Below are 21,689 nucleotides of genomic sequence, written 5' to 3' on the forward strand. Positions count from 1 at the left end.
TATTCCATTTATAAGACATTCTGGAAAAGCCAGACTATAGAGATGGAGAATAGATCAGTGTTGCCACAAGTGAGGGGTGGATGCAGAGCATGATTCTAAGTGGCAGTGTGTGAAGTGTTGGGGGTAATGGAACTGTTCTTCATCCTGACTGTGATGGATACACCAAGCTATCTGTGTTGCTCATTAAAGTTAGAACTCAAAAAATTGTGCACCAAAAAAGTTCATTTTACTCTATGTTAATTTAAAAAAACATTTAAATCAATGCAATTAAACAAACAAACATCATGATGAGTTTGAAGGACCACAGTGCGTTAAGTTTACTCCAATACTGGTCTTGTTGCTTAATGGCTATAACATCATAAGCAAGTCATTTAATTTCTCTGAGTGTCGGTTTCCCCAGTCCTCCAATGGGGATAACAACGCCTATGTTATAGAATTATTAGGAGGCTCCAGTGACACCCAGGGACTTTGACCTTCTCTGGGTTAGGGCTTCACTGTGCAAGCTGAACCTGCAGAGTAGGAAGGCACTGAAATCTCTATGGGGAAGGAACGTCAGCACATGAAGCACGGCAGCATGGGCACCAGTCAGGGAAGGTTCTGAAAGGAAGTGACTCCTGCACTCACAAAGGCACTGAGTATGATTCTAAGCGGAAGCCTGGTGAAGTTTTGGGGGTAAACGAGCAGGTCTACTAGGGAGAGGGCTCTCTAGACACTGTGAACAGTGTTTGCAACGGTCTCAAGCTCAATCAACACTACTTATTGGGGGGAACTTACGGGACCTTCCTTACGTGAGTGAGGAAATGTGGGTTTTGGGAAGACAGGGAAGAAGGGCTGGGTCAGATTATGGGAAGTCTTGGGTACCAAGCTCTGGAAGTGGAACTTGACCTACCGATGATGGGACTCACTAAAAGACATTAAGAAAATAGGGGGAAAGGTCTTAGCCAGGCATGGTGGTGCACGCCTGTTGTTCCAGCTACTTGGGAGGCTGAGGCAGGAGAATCTCTTCAGCCCAGGAGGTTGAGGCTGTAGTGAGCCATGATCACACCATTGTACTCCAGTCTGGATGACAGTGAGACCCTGTCTTAAAAAAAAAAGAAAAAGGAGGAGAAGGAGGAAGGAAAATGTCATGTACGTGTTTTAGAATACTTTGGCATCTACTGAGAGAAATAATTGAAAAGGAAGAAATTGAAGGCAAAGTGGCTTTGAAAAGTTGTCACAACTATTCAAGAAATAAATTAGGAGGCTTGTCCTAGGGTACAAAGGTGACAAGTCTGAGGCAACACATGGCTATTCAAGTAAAAAGAACAGGTTTGGTGGCAGACGGGAACGTGGTGGCATTTCCCCATCAACTGACAAGCAACCCAGTCTTTGTGAAGGGTCTCTGAAGCTTTACGTTATTGAAGACAGTAAGGATAAGTGTTTCTAACTTTTTAATTAATAAACTTTAAATATCATTTTTTAAATGTTCCCTTAAGAGAAACAATTTAGAATGGCTGGAATCAAAAAGATAGATACAATAACAAATATTGGCAAGAATGTGCAGAAATCAGATACTTATACACTATGGGAATGTAAAATGGTGCAACCACTTTGGAAAACAATCGAGCAGCTCCTTAAACTATTTAAACATAGAGTTACCATATGATCCAGCAACTCCGCTTCTAGGTTTATACCTAAGAGAAATGAAAACATGCATCCACACAGAAACTTAAACACGAATGTTCATAATAGCATTATTCACAATAGCAGAAAAGTGCAATCAACCCAAATGTCCGTCAACTAATGAATGAACAAAATATATCCATTCAACAGAAAATTATTCAGCAATAAAAAGAATCTTGAAAACAACATGCCAAGTGAAAGAGGTTAGTCACATGTTGTTTCCATTTATATGAAATATCTAGAGTAAGCAAATCTAGAGAGACAGAAAGTAGATTAGTGGTAGATTGGTGGTTGCCTAGGGTGAGGCACGGAAGTAGGGGGATAGAGAATGGCAGCGACAGGTACAGGGTTTTTTCTGGGAGGATGAAAAGTTCTAAAATCGATTGTTGTGATGGCTGAACAACTCTGAATATACTAAAATGTTGAATTATACAGTTTAAGTGGATGACTTATGTGGCATGTAAATTATATTTCAATAAAGCTATTTAAAAAGAAGAAGGCCGTTTGAGATCCTGAGTGTACAGGAAGCAGGGGCGTCCAGGAACTGGGGGAAGAGATCCACCAAACACACTCACGGCACACACAGCAATGCTTCATCTCTCAACTGACCCACACGCAGTACCATAGTTGAACAAACAGTTGAAACTTTGTTACACTGTCTAATTTGTGCCCACCAGGGATCACTGGTTAAAGAGGAGAGCCATGAAGAACGCACGTAATCAGGGGCATAACAGTAACTCTGCAATTGTGCCTCCGGGTGACGTGGTAACCAGGTCTCTGAGTTGCATTCATCTAATCAACATCCATTTGCAGCACATCAAGACATTTGTAAGGCCTCAAAATGCAATGTTTAAAATATAACATATAATGATGATTATGTCCAATTTTGCTTTTTGTTTTCTGGGAATTAAGACAATCCAAATTCACAAGAAATTATTTGTAGAAAAGTACTTACAAATAAAAACCTGAAATCATGTTTCATGCATCACCATTTGGAAATTAAACTCTACAATGATTAAACAAAGAAATGAAGAGAACTTTAAAAATGCAAAATGCAAGAATTCCAAACATAAGTTTGAAAAGAAACTCTGACTAATTGATGATGTTGAACAATCTACCTTTCAACATACATTCAATCCCCAAACCAAGCATGGTATGCTTGTTTTTAATTGATGTTTATAAATCAGGCTTTGAAATATATTTAAAAGTATACAGTGCTTATTAATACAAAATCTTTAAATCTGTTATTATTATTTTAAAATGAACTTTAACATATAATATTTAGTAATATACCAATCTAAAATAAAATATAGATCACGTAAAATTCTTGCTTTTAATAGTAATACGCATCAGTAAAACATAAAATAGGTCCTCTCAAGACAGACTAGTGAGCAGACACAGAATACTGTGAGATCACTCGCTAGGAGACAGTGCAGTTGCTTAGATAACAAGTGGATGACACGGGGAACTCGGGAGCACTAGTTATGGAGTCGGTGTCAGTCCAGATGGAATGTCAACCTGCTCTACCGTGTGGAGGCTGGGTGCCAGCTCCTGCCCTGCACAGAGCTACAATATATTAATAATAAGAATGGCAACAAAATGTGTGTTCATCCTCTCAGGGCACACAAGCCAACAGGTAAGGGATGGGATGAAGCAGATGCATTGAATTGTTAAGTTCCCTTCCAATGAGAGGGTCCATGAATTGACTGTGATGGCAATTTCAGGGCAGGGTGCTGTGTGGAGCCTGTGACACTGGTTCCAATTTGTTCTCCAGCCTCCTTTTCTCACAAAAGCAGGTCTCAGTGCAGATCTCGCAGCATCTCTTCTTCAATCTTCCTTGCAGAGCTTCTCAAAGCACAGCCCTATCCCTCTCATCAACCACCATGAGGGATTCGCTGACTGGGCTGTTTCTCTGCAACTTCCACAACGAAGAGGGTGAAGCCCCTTACCTTGGCCTGGAATATTCTTTCTGAGGATTTTTGAGAGGTAAAGCAGCCACTGATGGCAGCGTCCGGAGGATAAAATCGCCGTCAAAGAGGAAGCAGGGCCACAGCTTGCTTGGCAGACCCAGCCTGGCTTGATGCTGCGCGTGCACTGGACAAACAGCAGGCACAGGGCACAAGGGTTGAGAGTAAACTCCACCCTCACCTGCGGCTGTTGTGACCACCTGTCACCTCCTGGCCTCCCAGACCTTGTCTACATCCGATGCCTCATTATAGACACAGAATGGTTTTTTTTAAAAAACTTGGAAAGTTGATCAGACTTTTAAAATATCGCAAAGGAGTCTTAATGTTGCATTTAAGATAATTCCTTTCAATATTTATTTTCTAAATATCCCACCCACAGACCTGAAGAGTTTATATCCCAGTAGGAAAGGCTGGGTATAGGGTGCATAGAATTTCCCCATACATCTATTTCTTTTGCAATTGCTTGTGAATCTGTCATTGTTTCAAAATAAATTGAAAAAATGACATGGGTCTGAATCAAACCAAGAGAACCTAAAAACTGTTTCTATTTTTAGTCATCTAAGGAGGGGAAGAGGGAAAAGAGGTCTACAGTCCTGTAGCTCCTTCCAGGGTTTAGAAGCATAATGGACTTGGGACCATTTTTACCCTGTAGAAATGTACTTATCATGAAAAAAAAGGAAAAGTCTTAAGTCCTTAATACTTCAGAAGAGCATCCGTAGACTCCGCCATTTCTACACTAGGTCAACCAACGTTTAATATCACTTCCGTGGTTCAAATATGGTGCTCTTGTTATAACAGCAGACTGACATTGTCAAGACATCACAGGACAAATGAGCACTGGCCCAGCTTATTACGCTCATTTTAAAAAGTACGGTCAGCAAGGATCAGGAAAACCAATCATGTATATGATTTAAATGATCTAAATAAAAAATAGTGAAAAATATTTTACGTTTATTTATACTTTGTACTTATTAATTTAGCAACAGATTTGTACAACCTGTTCCCCCTACCACCTTCCCCTTCTCATACATGACATCTCCATTTCCGCAGATTCTCAGGACAAAGGCCTTGGAGTCACCACACCTCCTGTGAAATAGCAAGGCTTAGCCTATTTAATGTTTGTTCCGAGGATATCCAGAACCTGACCATTCTTTCCACCTTGACCTACTCCTGTCCCAGGGTTACTGCGGCAGGACTGACATCCACTCCCACCCGTGGCGCAACAGCACATTCTCCCACAGCAGCTCTCCGGCTTTTCACAGCACTTCCCCCCTGCTACGCTGATGTTTGCTGTCTACACAACCTGCTATATTTATGCTTCTCGCCTATCTTTCTCCATTCAAATATAAGCTTTTTGAGAGCATGAACTCAACTTTACTCATTGCTGCCTTCAGTGCCCAGGACAGTGCTTCGCAGAAAATAGGGTGCAAGGAGTATTAGTTCCAAGGAGGGAGAGAGGGAGGGAAGATGAACGCTATGCTGGTGAGGCTGCAGGGAACCGGGTCCATTGATGCAAACTTCACTGTACTCTATACCAAGAATTTTTGATGAACAATTTAAAATGATAGACCAAAATCTAGAAATTACTTATGACTTTTTGTAAGTCTTATTTCATTATTTATTTATACCATGAACAACAAATCGAAACTTAATTTTTAACAGTTATAACAACTAAATTTGTGGAATACTTTAAATTTTAGATTTTGTAAAATCTTAGATTTTTGCAATTTAAAAAATTAGTTCCCAATATCACACCATCTACAAAAAACATGAAAGATGGATGAATAATCTCAATGTAAAATTATAAATATATTAGCAGAAAATCAAGGAGAACGTATGTATAATTTTAAGTAGGGTAAGTTTTTTTTAAGTGAAGCCCAAATGAAGCCAATAAGAACAAAATAATTTTACTAAAAATGTTCGCAAAAGGTGACCAAAATAATTTGTAGTAAAATGCAAATAGCAAATTCAGATAAGGTTAAAATACACGGCACACAAAACTTCCTGAAGATCAATAGAAAAAGATTCATACAAATTTTTGAAGAGGCCAAGATTACATATAAGAGAATACACAGAAGAAATGCAAATGTTCAGTAAACATAAAGATGGTTTACCTTACTCAAAACTAAGGAAATTAAAATTATACACAGTGAGATATTTCACATCCATCAAACTGCAAACATGAAAAGAATGAGATATTCAATGATGTCTATGATAGGGAGAAACGAACAGTCTCACGTACTCAGGAGGGTAAATTATGGAGGAAGATTCCATATTAAAACTAAATTTTTAGAATTTATATTACAAAAACCACCCACATATGCACAAAGTTTGTGTACAAAAATGTCCAATGCAAAACTGCTTGAAACAGTAGAACACAGAAAACAAACCTCACTCAACAGAGAAGCATTTAACACATTATGGGATATTTATCAGACAGAAGGGCACACGATCTGTAAACAAATAAGGAGACTTAGATGTACTGATATGGAAAGATGATCAACATGTATCATATTTTTTTAATTTGCAAAAGATTAAAATTTTATTTCTATTTTAAAAATAATAGTAACAGGCAGGGCATGGTGGCTCAAGCCTGTAATCCTGGCACTTTGGGAGGCCGAGGAGGGAGGGTCCCCTGAGGTCAGGAGTTCAAGACCAGCCTGGCCAACAAGGTGAAACCCCATCTCAACTAAAAATACAAAAACTAGCTGGGCGTGGTGGCAGGCGCCTGTAATCCCAGCTACTTGGGAGACTGAGGCGGGAGAATCACTTGAACCCAGGAGGCAGAGGTTGCAGTGAGCCAAGATTGTGCCACTGCACTCCAGCCTGGGCAACAGAGCAAGGGTCAGTCTCGAAAAATTTAAAAATAAAAATAATAGTAACAATATTATATATATTCAGATGAATTTAAAAATTTAGAAAAATTTGTGTCAATTTTTAATGATATTGCAAAATACTCACTCTACTTAAATCTTCAGAAGGCATACTTTTTTTTTTTTGATATGGATCTCACTCTGTCACTAGGCTGGATCATGGTACACGGCTCACTGCAACTCTGCCTCCGGTTCAACGATTCTCTGCCTCACTCCAATACTGGAATACATCTCCACCATCCCCACTAATTTTTTTTTTTTTTTTTTTTTTGCTCTGTAGCCCAGGCTGGAGTGCAATGGCATGATCTCGGCTCACTGCAACCTCTGCCTCCTGGGTTCAAGTGATTCTCCTGCCTCAGCCTCCCGAGTAGCTGGGATTACAGGCGCCCACCATCTTGTCCAGCTAATTTTTGTATTTTTTGTAGAGACGGGGTTTCACCATGTTGGCCAGGCTGGTCTCAAACTCCTGACCTCAGGTGATCCTCCTGCCTCAGCCTCCCAAAGTGCTAGGATTATAGGCGTGAGCCACTGTGCCGGCCAATTTTTGTATTTTTAGTAGAGATAGGGTTTCACTATGTTTACCAGGATGATCTCGATCTCTTGACCTCGTGATCTGCCCGCCTCGGCCTCCCAAAGCGCTGGGATTGCAGGCATGAGCCACTGCGCCCGGCCAGGCATACATTTTGTATAACAAGTTTGAATGACTAGCTTTCAAAAGAAAGAAGCGGGGGGGAAAACGTATTATTTTATATAATCATCCTACTATTTATAGATAAGGCAATGCGGGGCTCAGAGCATCTGAGAGACCTGTTCAAGGCAGGAAGTAGAGATCCATCCCCTCTAATTTCAAATACTTTCTTCCCTCTACAAAATCAGGGTACCCTGCCATAGTTATTTGCTATGTCCCTACCACGTGCCAGTCATCTCAGAGACTTACTTAAAAGGGGAGACACAGAAAAGACACTGCCTGTAACATATGTAAAGACTGAGAACGAGAGGGAAGAAGGGCGTGGACACCACGCATCAGGCACACAGTTTCTTACTGGAATCCTCCTTACAGCCCGATAAGGAGGCCCGCTTTATAAAGATTCTGTAACTCACCCAACATGGCAGAGCTGGGATTCCAACACGAGGCAGTCAGCCTCCAAAACCCAGGTGCTCCACCTCTCAGCCCTGCTGCATCCTGCTGGTCAGGGCGAGGCCCCCCAGTGACTAGGGGCCTGATGCAGCCACGAACAACACCAAGCTCGTTCTTTCTTCTCACTCTGCCTGAGTCCCTCACCTGCAAAACGGGGCAACACATTCTCTAGCCCACACTCCCTAGCATGTCAAATGCACAAGGACAGGCGCTGAAGTCTCCCGTGAGCCTCTGAGGGGGATTGAGGGACTACCTCACTTTGCAGAGGGTCACTGTAAAGTTCTGAAAAGTGGCAACACCTGGAAAATGCTTCCTAAGGAGGCAAAGGGGTTACAGGGAGAGCAGGGTGTGTAGCAAGGCGCCAGGCACTTAGTGTGTGCTCAATAATCATCCAGTTCCTTTATACACACTGAGATGACAGCACCTCAACACCTACATGCACAGGGCTGACCGGGCCACACAGAGGAAGGAAGAATGCTAACAGCCTGGTCAATGGGACCCTAAGTGAAATGGATAACTGATGCTTTTGTGAAAAGACGACGTTGCTCTTGGGTACCTGCTCAGCAGATAAGGGCCAGATGGAGTTCAAGCCCATCAAGCCCATCACAGCCGCAGCAGCTGGGTTCCACTCCGACCGCGACCCCGCCTCTCCGTGCACCCCTCCAGGAACCTGTCTGTACTGGGGCTCCAAACTTCTCCCTTCTCCAGCACTGCACTTCCCATCAAGCCACTCCTGACCCTAAGGGAAGGAAACTGTACTCCCCAGTCATCGAAACAAACAACTCAATTCCCACTGTAGTTCCTCTGGCTGGTCAACGCAAATCTAGTTGTTCTCTCTCCAAAGCTCCTGCCACACATCCTTCACACTGCAGCGTTTCTTCAACGATGCGATTGACCACTGATGCTTACTTCACCTGCTGCTGCCCAAACAAAGAGTCACAGAGTGGCTGCCTTCAGACAGCTGACCACAGGTGAAAGGGAGGACAACAAAGCCTTCCGGATCCGCTCAGGTAGATGATGTCCTTCGGGAGTGCTGGGGCCAGCTGCTGCAAAGCCGCCTGTGTTTACAAGACAGGCTCATCCCTTTGTCCCTAGAACCTGACACACAACAGAAGTGCATACACACAAGGAAAATGACAACCACCAATTTTCAATTATCTGCCTTGTGTCAGGCACTGTTTATAATGTTTCAGACACTTTATATGCGGTGTTTAAACCCACAGTTTTACAACCCTGCACAGCCAGTGTTATCTCCTTTTCAAGATGAAGGAAAAATGATGCTTAGAGAAATGTGAATGGCTTGCTCAAAACCACAGTGCAAATGAGGAGGAGAATCAACACTGGAAATCAGCTACAGGCGCGTGGGGCTCTCACTCCTGGTGTGCACTGCAATTCTAAATTCTTGTTAAATTTAAAACCAATCTAATAAGTAAACATAGCAACTGGAAAAAGATCTACCACGATAAAACTTCATAGTGCCCCTTCCAGGGGTGAGCTGTCCCCACCACACCGGGAAAGTGACGAAGGCCTCAGTGGCAGGGTGTCCATCAATAATGTCGTAACAATTACACCCCACACCCTGCTCAGAGGGGTGTATTTTCCACATAGATCAGAGTAGAAATGTCTACGATTGGATCGTTTATTGTAACAGGCTAGAAAGAAATTGCTCCTCAGGAGAGAGAGAGGCTCAGCACTCAGACAGGGATGGTCCAGCCTAATCCATTTCCATCTCGTCCCTAACAAGGTTACCAGGCAGCTCTGTGTAAAAAGCAAGTCTCAAAGGTAATTGATCTTTTAAATAAAAGTCAACTGAGACCTATGTACTCCCTGGAGGGAGAACAGTAAAAAAAATAATAATAATAATGAGAATTCTACCTATCTATATTGTGCTTTGGCATTTAGAAAAAACTGCCCCCTCTGTTATTTAAATGGATTCTCTTATCGCCCTGGTGAGGTGAGCAGAGCTAAGAGGCTCACTCTCCCCCTAGGGAGGGCAGAGACCAAGCTGCGGCAGAGAAACACACTCCTCCAAAGACACGGCTCCTACAAATGGTCTGTTCAGCGGCAGAACAGACACCAGAGCCCAGGACTCCAGGCTCCCAGGTCAGAGCAAGTGTGGCAGCAAGCTTTGGTCTGGGTGTCCCCGAGGCCACAGTTCAGACTGCCTCCCTTCCACTCACGAATGCGCAGGACAAGGTGAGGAATGTAACACCTTGGCTTCTATTTGCACTAAAATTAGTCTGAATCTCTGTGCAGGCTCGCACTGACATGTATGTGGCCATCTTCATTGTCCATGCTGCAGTGGCCTGGAAGCCAGGACATCTAGATGCCAGCCCTGTCACCTGCAAGCTGTGTGAACCTAAGCAAATCAGAAAACTCTCCGGGCCTCGTTTGTCATGCAAATGTGTTGAAACGGGCCATCTCTGGGGATGCATATGACTCTAACATGGCGTGATGCCAGAGCAAAAATCTTCACCTGTGAGCAAAATGAAAAGTAATGAATTCACAATACACCATGCATCACGCAACTTCAATAAACTGCAAAGGCCAAGAGCCGAAAATGCGTACTAATTCTGTTGTATTCCAGGCCTTGCAATTTACACAGGTCCCTATTAAGAAAAATAGAATTTAGCACTTTGGGAGGCCGAGGTGGGTGGATCACTTGAGGTCAGGAGTTAAGAGTCCAGCCTGGGCAACTTGGTGAAACCCTGTCTCTACTAAAAATGAAAAAAAAAAAAAAAAAAAAAAATTAGCCAGGCACGGTGGCTCATGCCTGTAGTCCCAGCTACTCAGGAGGCTGAGGCAGGAGAATCACTTGAACCTGGGAGGCAGAGGCTGCATTGAGCTGAGGTCGTGCCACTGCACTCCAGCCAGAGCAAAAGAAAAGAAAAATAGAACTTAAATATATAAATAAACGGGGTCATCCTTTTTATACAAAAAAACACCTGAATGAATACAGTCTTGGTATTTTACATCCTGTCAGTCCTAAGTCTTCACCGGCTGCCCACTGTGGGGCAAGGTTGCTGGGTCCTGGGAGGGAGAGGTTAACCACCTGGCTCCATGTTCCACAGAGCTCAAAATCTAGTGGAAGAACCAGAAACCCGACATTAACACTTCTCCTGTTCCTCCCACTGTGGGTGGTGAAATCCTTCTTTCTTCAAGAATTAGTACAATGTTTCATTTTTTGTGATGCCTTTCCAGATCTCTCCAGTAAAAATTAGGTGCTCTCTCCAGCGTATATATATTTTCATACATGAAATATTAAATCAAGGTTAAAATTTACATACAATGAAATACACAAATCTGAAGTGTATACTAGTCTGATTATTCATCTACAACCCTATAACCCACACCCCTATCAATATATGCAACATTTCATCAAGTCAGAAATATATTTTCTCTTCCCTTTAGGGTGACCAACTGTCCTGGTTTGTACTGACGACTTTGCCAGGGTGAGGGAATTTCAGAGCTAAAATCTAGAAAATCCCAGGCGAACCAGACAGTTGCTAACCCAAATCTCTTCCCAGTCAATTCCTGCCCCACGTTACCTTAACCCAGAGTCAACCACTGGTTAGATTTCTTGTATCATAAAACAGGATTTCCTGTTCTAGAAAGGTGTACATATGGAGTCACACAGTATGTTTTATGACTCGATTCCTTTGACCAGCATCATAACTTTGCGCTGACCCCATTTTGTCGCGTGTACCAGCAGTTTTTATTTCTGAGGAGTATTCCATTGTGTGGCAGCACCCCACATTGTTTATTCATTTACCTGTTGATGGGCATTTGGGGTGTTTCCAGTTTGGAGTTATTAGGAATAAAGCTGTTATGAAAATACTTCTAGGAGTCTTTTTGTGGATATGGACTTATATTTCTCTTGGGAAAATATCTAGGCATGAAATTGCTGGATCACTGGGAAGGAATATGTTTTAATTCATGAGGAACTGCCTGACTGATTTCTAAAGTGGCTGCACCAGTTTACACTCTCAGAAGCAGTTTATGTGAATTCTGGCTGTTTCACATTCTCCCTAACATTTGGTGTTCTCTTTTTTAATTTTAGCCATTCTAGTGGGTATATAGTAGTATCTAATTGGGGTTTTAATTTGCATTTCTCTAATGATTAATCATGTTGAACACTTTTAAGAGATAACAGGTCATTTGAGAAATATCTGTTCAAATCTTTTATTTATCACCTTTTTAGAATCGTACAACTTCATCAATAAGATACAAGACGTTCGTTACATAAATATGTTACAATTTTTTTTACCTTAGAATGTAATTTGCCTTTTAATGAGCTGAAGTTTTTAATTTTGATGAAATTCGTCCTATCAACTCTTAGTTTTATGGTTAGTAGTTTCTGGCCCCATCTAAGAAAATATTTGCCCCCAAATCAAGAAGATACTCTGCTACATTTTCTTTGAGAAGGCTTGCAGTTAAAGGTTTTACTTTTAGGCCTAAAATGCATCTCCAGTGAATTCTTGGGCAGATGTGATGTATGGGTGAAGGGTTGTTTTTATTCCCCCACATAGATGTCCAGTTGTTCCAGCATCTTTTATTAAAAAGACTTTTCTTTCCCCATGAAATTAGTTTTGCATCTTGTTAAAAATCAACTGATGAGATACAATTGGAGCTATTTCTGGACTATCTATTATGGTCCATTGATCTCTTTGTCTTTACACCAATAACATACTCTATTGATTACTATAGCTTTACATTGTCTTAAAATCATACAGTTTAAGTCCTCCAACTTTGTTCTTTTTTGTCAAGTTATTTATCTATTCTAGGTCTGTTCAATTTCAAAATAATTTTATAATTCCACTAAACAAAAATCCTGCTAGGATTTTGATTGAATTGCATTAAACTTACAATCAGTTTGGGAAAATCACTATCTTAAGAAAAACTAATTCTTTCAATCACTAAGCATGGTATACTTTTTTTTTTTCTTTTTTGATACAGAGTCTTGCTCTGTTGCCCAGGCTGGAGTGCAGTGGTACAATCTCGGCTCACTACAACTTCCACCTCCTGGGTTCAGGTGATTCTCCTGCCTCAGCCTCCCAAGTAGCTGGGACTACAGGCACCCACCACCACACCCAGCTAATTTTTGTATTTTTAGTAGATAGTGGGTTTCACCATACTGGCCAGGCTGGTCTTGAACTCCTGACCTTGTGATCCACCTGCCTCGGCCTCTCGAAGTGCTGGGATTACAGGCATGAACCACTGTGCCCGGCCACCACTCTAATTATTTAAGTCTTCTTTCATTTCTCTTTATCATGTTTTATCATTTTCTAGGTAGGGATAAGATTTGTAGAAATGTTTTCCTAAGTGTTTCATGATTTTGATTCTACTGTACACATTATTTTTTAAATTTCATTTTCAAATTGTTAGTTGCTGGTATATAGAAACATAAGTGATTTTTTTTTTTTTTTTTTTTTGAGATGGAGTCTCACTCTGTCACCCAGGCTGGAGTGCAGTGGTGTGATCTTGGCTCACTGCAAGCTCCGCCTCCCGGGTTCACGCCATTCTCCTGCCTCTGCCTCCCAAGTAGCTGGGACTACAGGTGCCCGTCACCATGCCCAGCTAATTTTGTTTTTGTATTTTTAGTAGAGACGGGGTTTCACCATGTTAGCCAGGATGGTCTCCATCTCCTGACCTTGTAATCCACCCACCTCAGCCTCCCAAAGTGCTGGGATTACAGGCGTGAGCCACCACGCCCGGCCACATAAGTGATTTTTAAATATTGAGTGGCATCCTGCAATCTTGCTAAATTGACTTATTATTTCTAATAATTTCTTTGGTGTGGCAGATTTCTTAGGATATTTATGTACATAATCATATGTACCATACAAAGACAGACATGTGAATAATAATAATTTTACTTCATTTCCTATTTTAATACCCTTATTTATTTTCTTCCCTTATTGCTTTGATTAGGACTTCCAGAAAAATAATGAATACAGTGGAAACGTGCCTTGCTCTTATTCTTAGAGAAAAAGTCAATCAGACTTTCACCTCTAAGTATAACATTAACTATGGGGTTTTTTGTAGATGGCCTTTGTCAGACTGAGGAAGTTCTCTTCTAATCCTAGTGTACTGAGTGTTACTAGCATAATTGTTGACTTTTGTCAAATAATGTTTATCAACTGATATAATCATATGATTTTTTTCTCCTTTATTCTGCTACTGTGATAAATTCTAATGACTGATTTTTCAATGGTAAAACGACCTCATATTTCTGAGTAAAACCTGAATTGTTCATGCTATTCTGTCCCTTTCATATAACACTGAAGTTGATTTGATTTTTTGTTTTCATATTTCACATGTATATACATGAGGTTATTGGTCTACAGTTTTCTTTTCTCATAATGTCTCTGTCTGGGTTTGGCATCAAGGTGATGTTGGTATCATGAAATGGAAGTTGGGAAGTATTTCCTCCTTATTTTCTGAAAAAGTTTTTGTAAAGGTGATATTATTTCTTTCTTTAAAAAGCTTCATATATTTCAGAGTGGAGCCATCTGGGCCTAAAGTTTGCTTTGTGAGAAGTTTTTAATTAAGAATTCAAAATCTTTAACTGATGTGTGACTATTTATTTTTTCTGTTTCTTCTTCTTGTGTCAATTTTAGTAATTTGTGGGGTTTTTTTGTTTTGTTTTGTTTTTTTGAGACAGAATCTCACTGTGTTGCCTAGGCTAGAGTGCAGTGGTACAATCTTGGCTCACTGCAATCTCTGCCTCCTTGGTTCAAGCGATTCTCATGCCTCAGCCTTCCGAGTGGCTGGAATTACAGGCATGCACCACGTGCCCGGCTAATTTTTGTATGTTTAGTAGAGACGAGGTTTTGCCATGTTGGTCAAGCTGGTTTCAAACTCCTGACCTCAGGTGATCCGCCCACCTTGGCCTCCCAAAGGGCTAGGACTATAGGTGTGAGCCACCACCCCTGACCGTCACTTTTCTTTTTTTTAAGAGACAGGCACCTTCTCTGCCACCCAGGCTGGAGTGCAGTGGCACGATCATAGCTCACTCAAGGGATCCTCCTGCCTCAGCCTCCTGAGTAGCTAGGACTACAGGGATGTCCCATCACACCTGGCTAATTTTTTTTAATGTTTTGTATGTTTTATGATTTTTCATAATATTGTGTTATTATCCTTTTAATGTCTGTGGAATTAGTAGTAATGCCACCTCTTTCATTCTCATTATTCGTTATTTGTGTTTCCGCATTTTTTTCTGACCACCCTAGTTACAATTTATTAATTTTGTTATTAATCTTTTCAGAGAACCAACTGTTGGTTTCACTGACTTATGAATTTATTTGTTCATACTCCATAGCACTGATATCCACCCTTTATTATTTCTTCTGCTTGCTCTAGGTACATTTTGCTCTTCTTTATCTAATAAAGAAGCAATATCACTGATTTTAAGCCATTCACCATTTCTAATACAAACATTTACTGTATTAAAAATAACAACTAGGCACTTTGAGAGGTTGAGGCAGCAGGACTGCTTGAGGCCAGGGGTATGAGACCAGCCTGGGCAAGATAGTGAGAACCCATCTCTACCAAAAGTTTAAAAAATAAGCCAGTTGTGGTCCTCTGCACCTGTAGTTTTAGCTACTTGGGAGGCAAGGCAGGACGATCACTTGAGCCCAGGAGTTTGAGGTTAAAGTGAGCTATGATAGTGCCAGTGCATTCCCTCCTGGACAATGGAGTGAGATTCTATCTCAAAAAAAAAAAAATACACATATATACACACAAACTAGGTGGAGCCGATTAAAAGAATTGTCCAAGTTTTCTATATTTTTACTAATTTTTTTTGTCTACTTGTTTTACCAAATACTGAGGATAAATGTTGAAGTTTTCAACTGTAATGGTGGGGTTATCAATTTCTTCCTTCACTATGTCAGTTTTATTTTGAAGTTATATTTGTAAACGGTTTCATTTGATCATTATGTACTTTTGATGACTTGACTCTGCTGTCATTAAAAATTGTCCTCTTTTAGTCTTGAAAGTCTAACCGTTCGATATTAAGATACCCAAACCAACTAATTATTTGTGTTTACATATGTCTTTATGTCTTTTCCGTCATCATCTTTTTGTTTTTTACATTATGCATAGTTAACGTCAATTTCTTATAAAAAGGTAGTTGGCATCTGACTTTCTTATATAGTTTGACAATCTCCATTTTTAAAGGTAGTATTAAATCTATTTACATTTAGTATAACTCTGGATACAGTAGATTTGAGTCCTCCACATTGCCATCTGTTTCCTATTTGACTGTGTGTTCCTTGTTCTTTTCTCCTCCCTTCTTGATACTTCTTCCCCTTTTTTGGGTTAAGTATTTTTAAATATTCCATTTTATCTCTTCTGGCTTATCATCCATTCCTTAAGTGGATTGCTCCAGCGTTTACATGTATCTTTAGCTGATCACATCCTAACTTCAAAAAATATTATAACAATTTGCATATAACACAAGAACTTCTATTTTCCCACCCATTCGTTGTGCCACTTTTTTGTTACATATTTTATTTGTATATGTGCTAAACACTACAGAATTAAATGTTCTTATTTCTTCTTTAAGTAGTCAATTAATCTTTTAAAGAAATTGTAAAAGTGAAGGAAACAAATCTTTTCTGTTTATTCACTTATTTACTATTTATTAGGTTCATCACTCCTTTATACAGTTTCCGGGTTCCATTTGCTTTTATTTCTGACTGATGAGCTTATATCAGGCTAGTAAAAAACAGGAATTGTGCTCCATTTGTCTCTTAAACCAGTGATCTCTTTATATAGCACCTGAAACTTTGGAAGTGTTGGCTTAAGGAACAAATGAAACTACTTCCAATACACTCTGGTAAGTGCATTATCAGAAGTACATGTAACGTTAAGGGACCCACACAAAGGCCAATCCACTCTGCCAAGTCGCACTCAGAAAAATTTTACAAAAATGGTAACATGGGTCAAGGTCAAACAGGTATTTTCCAAAAGGTTGAATAAAGTATCTTCATTTAAGAGAGAGAACAGTGTTAGAGAAAGGTGTGTGCAGAAGCTCGCTGGTGTAAGCCACCTGCACATATCCCAGCAATAGCGAGGAGCGAAGTGCCCTTTGCATGAAGTATGGGCCTGGGGCAAAGGGACTGAAGGGGAAGATCTGGGCCAAATCCTTAAGCACCATGGATGTCATAGGAGGGACTGTGGACTTTATCTCATCAGCACTGGGAAAGTATGTGCCACGGCGGTGGCACGGGCACATGTGTACTTAAAGGATGACAACAGGAAACAAGGCTGTCAGCAGAGAGACCGACGGGGCAACTCTCTCTACAGTGACGAAGGCGTGCAGTGGATTGCAGAGTCACTGGGAGGCATCTCAGAAGTCCAATCCACAGGGCTTGGGGACCACTTAGACTTAGGAATAACAGAAAAGGAGAATTAGAAGACATCAAATCTCAATCCCAAGAGCAGGGAAAAGAACCACGGAAACCAAAAGAAAAGGCAGCAACGGCCACAGGCTGGGGGGCAGGATCCACACAGCGCTTCAGCTGACCACCCATGCTTCCAAACCTCTGTGTGCAGCAAACCACACAGCGGCATTTTTCTCATCTTCAACTGTCATTTAGAACTGCAAGGGTCATGACGTGAAAACCAGATAACAATGGGGGAAAAAAAAGATGAACTCCGTGACAACCTGTGCCGCTTCCAAGAATTATTTATGTGGGCAACGGCAGCAAGAGATGAGGGGATGAGAAAGAAACACACACCAGGTTCATGATGGGGCAAATGCAATGCTCAGAAAGGGCCTGAAATACTCTAACATCCGCAGCCTGGACAAGCCTTTCCCAGGGGCAAATGCTTTAATGCTTTATACAAATTCAAAACCGAGGCGAGTCTTGGCAGGAAAGGCTCTTACTCTGAGGACTGAAAAGGTGACAGATGATGAAATGTGATGCTAAAAGGCCCAGCTAAACCATTAATTCTTGCTGAAGGCATTCTCCAATGGCTGGGAAGAAAAACAGTCTTTCCTATAAACTAAAACCACACTTCTTATTTAGAGCTGTATCATTTTCAAGGGATTTTATGCCAACATTAACGTGGACAACAACACGCTATCTTACCCTGCAGCACACAGGGCCCACTGGAGGAGGAGGGGCTGCACGGGATCCCCCCGCCGCCCACTTCGAGGATGGACAGGTAAGCATTTAAATAATACCCATCCAGCCCACCCTACTCAGACAGGCAAGACCTAGCTGGACAGGAACACCAGGACGAGCTCGGAGGTGAAGAGCACCTGCTTCCCGGAGGCTGCTGGCACCGCGGCAGGAATGCGAGCCACAGAGGGTCCTCAGCTGCCAGGAGCTTCACCTCCAGCTTCCAGATTCCACTGCTCCAACTTCGCCAGAGAGGGAAGTTTTGGATGAGAAACTATCATTCTACCACCTCAGAAAAGAATACCCTGAGTATCTCTTGCCACTTCCGGGTTTCAAGTGCACAAATGGTCCAATTTCTTTCTCCCTGAAGGAAGACTAGGTCTGGAAAGTAGGCAGGAGAGAAAGCCTTTGTATGAGAAGGGCCTCCTGGGCAGAAATGACCTGATGCCAAGATGGCTGGGAGCTCCACAAAGTGCCCATCTTACGGGGATGCCAGGAATGATGCAGAAGAGATGCTGGACTTGTCCAGGAGTCCCTAAGACATGTGCTATCCACTGAGCCACTGCTAACAGGAACGGCAAGCCAGAATGCAGCCAGGCCAGGCTGGGCGGGAAATGTGTGTGCACAGTGAGAACCACACATAGGAATGCTGCAATCATCAGCATTATTATTACAGCACGGCATGATACGTAAAGCCCATTCACTTATGACCGCCTGAGAGGCAGTTCTCATGTAACACCTGGTTTCCTAATGAAAAACCTACATCTCAGAGAGGCTAAGCAACTTGGCCCAATGGCACGGATCTGATGGGATGCAGAACAAAAACACACTGAGGTCAGGATTCCAAACGCAGCGCTGTTGAGACTCTAGAACAAGACTGCTGTGCAGCAGGAAGACACTTACCTGGTTGCTGGGAGAGTGCTGACTCGGGTGAAAAATACAGACGGCTCGACTTCTACATGCAGCCCCAGGGAGAGATTCCTGTAATATCCTTCAGTGTGGCCCGGGCCTCCAGAGTATTTGAAATTCAGGATAGCTTCCAGGGTCTAAAAGATGTGAAAACACACACACACACACGTTAGTAACTCTCTAGTTTGATCTGCCAGGAGGCAAGCAGCTTCGCTTAGGAAGAGTCTGAAGATAATCCCAACTAATCAAGTCATCAGCACTGGCCGACTCACACCCCCGGCAGGCACCGACGCACACCGCTGGCGGGCACCGTCTTACACCCCCGGCAGGCACCATCTTTCCTGTGATGCCCCAGAGTCTACACAATTCTCAGCCTGTACGTGCAAACGGAAAGGGCTTCCAAAACGTACTCTGTGGTTAAATATGGCTTTTTTTTTTTTTTTTTTTGGAGATGGAGTCTCACTCTGTCGCCCAGGCTGGAGGCAGTGGCACGAACTTGGCTCACTGCAACCACTGCCTCCCAGATCCAAGCAATTCTCCTGCCTCAGCCTCCCAAGTAGCTGAGATTACAGGTGCATACCACCATACCCGGCTAACTTTTGTATTTTGGTACATATGGGGTTTCACCATGTTGGCTAGGCTGTTCTTGAACTCCTGCCCTTGGGGGATCCACCCGCCTCGGCCTCCCAAGGTGCTGGGATGACAGGCGTGTGGGATGACAGACGTGTGGGATGATAGGCGTGTGGGATTACAGGCATGAGCCACCGCAGTGCTGGGATTACAGGCGTGTGGGATGACAGGCGTGGGCCACTGCGCTGGCCTAAACACGGCATTTTAGAGAGAAAAACACATTTCTATAAGCATCATTTCAACATAAGATGAAGTGACAGGCAGAGGCAGGGGTGCTTCTATCCAGAAGGTAGGGTCACTTGGGCTGACAGTGAGTAAAAGCTGACAAACTCCACACTCGGGATGCTTCCTGGAACGCATCCAAGAGATGACTTCACAGGGCAACTGAGGCATTCCAGGAGGGGCGAGCGGGGAGCACCCATGTGCTCCTGCTGGGGCCCAGCGGCACCTAGTGAGAGGCGAAGAACAGAGGTATGGGGAGACCCCACCCACGGGGATGTCGCTGCACGCAGGATGGCTGGGGATGGAAGGGGAACATTACAGCTTCTCTGCAACCCCGAGTACGGGGCAACATCAGGGGAATGTGGAGCCTGGGGGCACCCAGAGTAACCATAGCAACAAGAAGTTCAACCAGGTTCCCCTCCGGACTGAAGGACCCAGCCTTCCCCAGGACCGTCCTGAAGCAGCAGACACAGCAGATCCAGCCCACAGACCAAATCTGACCACCACCTGTTTCTGTCTGGCCTGAGAGCTAAGAACAGTTTTTACATTTTTTACAGCTTGTAAAACAAAACAAAACAAAGCAAAACCAGAGAAGAATACGCAACAGAGACCATATGCGGCTGGCAAAGCTTAAAATACTACGTGGACCTTTACATCAAAGATTTGCAGATAAAACCCAGAGGAAAACATAGGAACAAATCTTCACAACCTTGGATTAGGCAAAGGTTTCATGCATATGACACCAAAAGCATAAGCAAAACGCAAAAAAAAAAAAAAAAAAAGAAAAAAGAAAAAGAAACCAAAGCTTCTCAGCTGTTAAATAGGGACAATAATTAATATGTATCTCACTAGATTCGTGCAGATTTGATGAGGAAATATAGTGACAGAACAAAAAGTCGCTCATTAAATAAATTCCTTTCTCCCCTACAACCTACCCATCTGACACCCTGAGGCAACATGGCTTAGAATCGGAGGAAATGAGTTTCAGTCCCATTTCTTCTAGTTTTGTTTTATATTCTTGTAATGTGGCAAAGTATACACAACATAAAAGTTACCATTTTAACAATTCTAAGTACACAGTTCAGTGGTGTTAAGCACATTCATTCTATTTATCAACCAACTCCATCATCCATTTCCGTCCCTAGAACTATTCCATCTTCCCAAACTGACCCTCTGAACCCATTAAACATGGACTCCCCAGTCTCCCTTCCCCTAGGCCCTGGCACCCACCATACTACTTTTTGTCTTCCTGAATTTGACACTCTAGGCACCTTGCATGAGTGGAATCCTACAGTACTTGTCCTTTTGTGACTGGCAGATTTCACTCAGCATCATGTCCTCGAGAATCATCCGTGTTGAATCATGGGTCAGAATTTCCTCTTTTTAAAGACTAATATTCCATTACATGTATGTACTGCATCTTACTCATCCATTTGTCTGTCAGTGGGCACTTGGGTTGCTCCTACCCCTTGGCTCGTGTGAACGGTGCTGCTATGGTTGCACAATGCTGAGACCCTGCTTTCAGTTCTTTGGGGTATATGCCCGGAAGTGGAATTTCTGAATCGTATGGGTATTCTCTATGTAATTTTTTGAGGAGCTACCATATTGTTTTGCACAGTGGCTGTGCCATTTTACATTCCCACCAGTAGTGCACAGGGTTCCTGTTTTCCCACATCCTTACCACACACTTGCTATTTTCTGTTTTTGTGATAATGACCATCCTAAGGGGCACGAAGGAATATCTCACCGTGGTTTTGATTTGCATTTCCCTGGTGACTAGTAATGTTGAGCATCTTTTTATGTGCTTATGGTCCATTTATGTATCTTCTTCGGAGAAATTTCTATTTGAGTCCTTCAGTCTCATTTTAAAAGCTCACTATTCCAAATCCCCTCTCACCACTCCTATAGGTATATTTCATGACTACATATTGACAGGTTCCCTTCAATATTTGTACTGCCAGAAAAATACCTTCACTGATTCTCTCCACCTATGTAAATATTACTACTCGACAGCCCAAATAAAGCCATGCCTTCCCCTTATTTACAAATGGCTCAATAAAATACAGATTTTTTTTTTAATATTCAAGGATCATATTTTGGCCTCACCAAAATCTCAAATCCTTTTTTCATTCCCTTTACTCGCAAGCACCGCCCT

The 21,689-nt window shown here is 42.2% G+C and overlaps 1 protein-coding gene across 3 annotated transcripts in view; it reads right to left on the bottom strand.

The window, feature by feature from the left end:
• The window catches only part of TRAPPC9 (trafficking protein particle complex subunit 9), a 736,107-nt gene that overhangs the window by 269,357 nt on the left and 445,061 nt on the right, over positions 1–21,689 (bottom strand). For all 3 annotated transcript variants that reach the window (XM_058444536.1, XM_058444535.1, XM_058444534.1), the window contains one exon: positions 18,677–18,819. In XM_058444536.1, the coding sequence (XP_058300519.1) occupies positions 18,677–18,819 (143 nt within the window). The remainder of the gene's footprint in view (positions 1–18,676; positions 18,820–21,689) is intronic.

This window comes from Hylobates moloch, unplaced genomic scaffold, assembly GCF_009828535.3.
Source record: "Hylobates moloch isolate HMO894 unplaced genomic scaffold, HMol_V3 SCAFFOLD_9, whole genome shotgun sequence".
Taxonomy (NCBI): Eukaryota; Metazoa; Chordata; class Mammalia; order Primates; family Hylobatidae; genus Hylobates; species Hylobates moloch.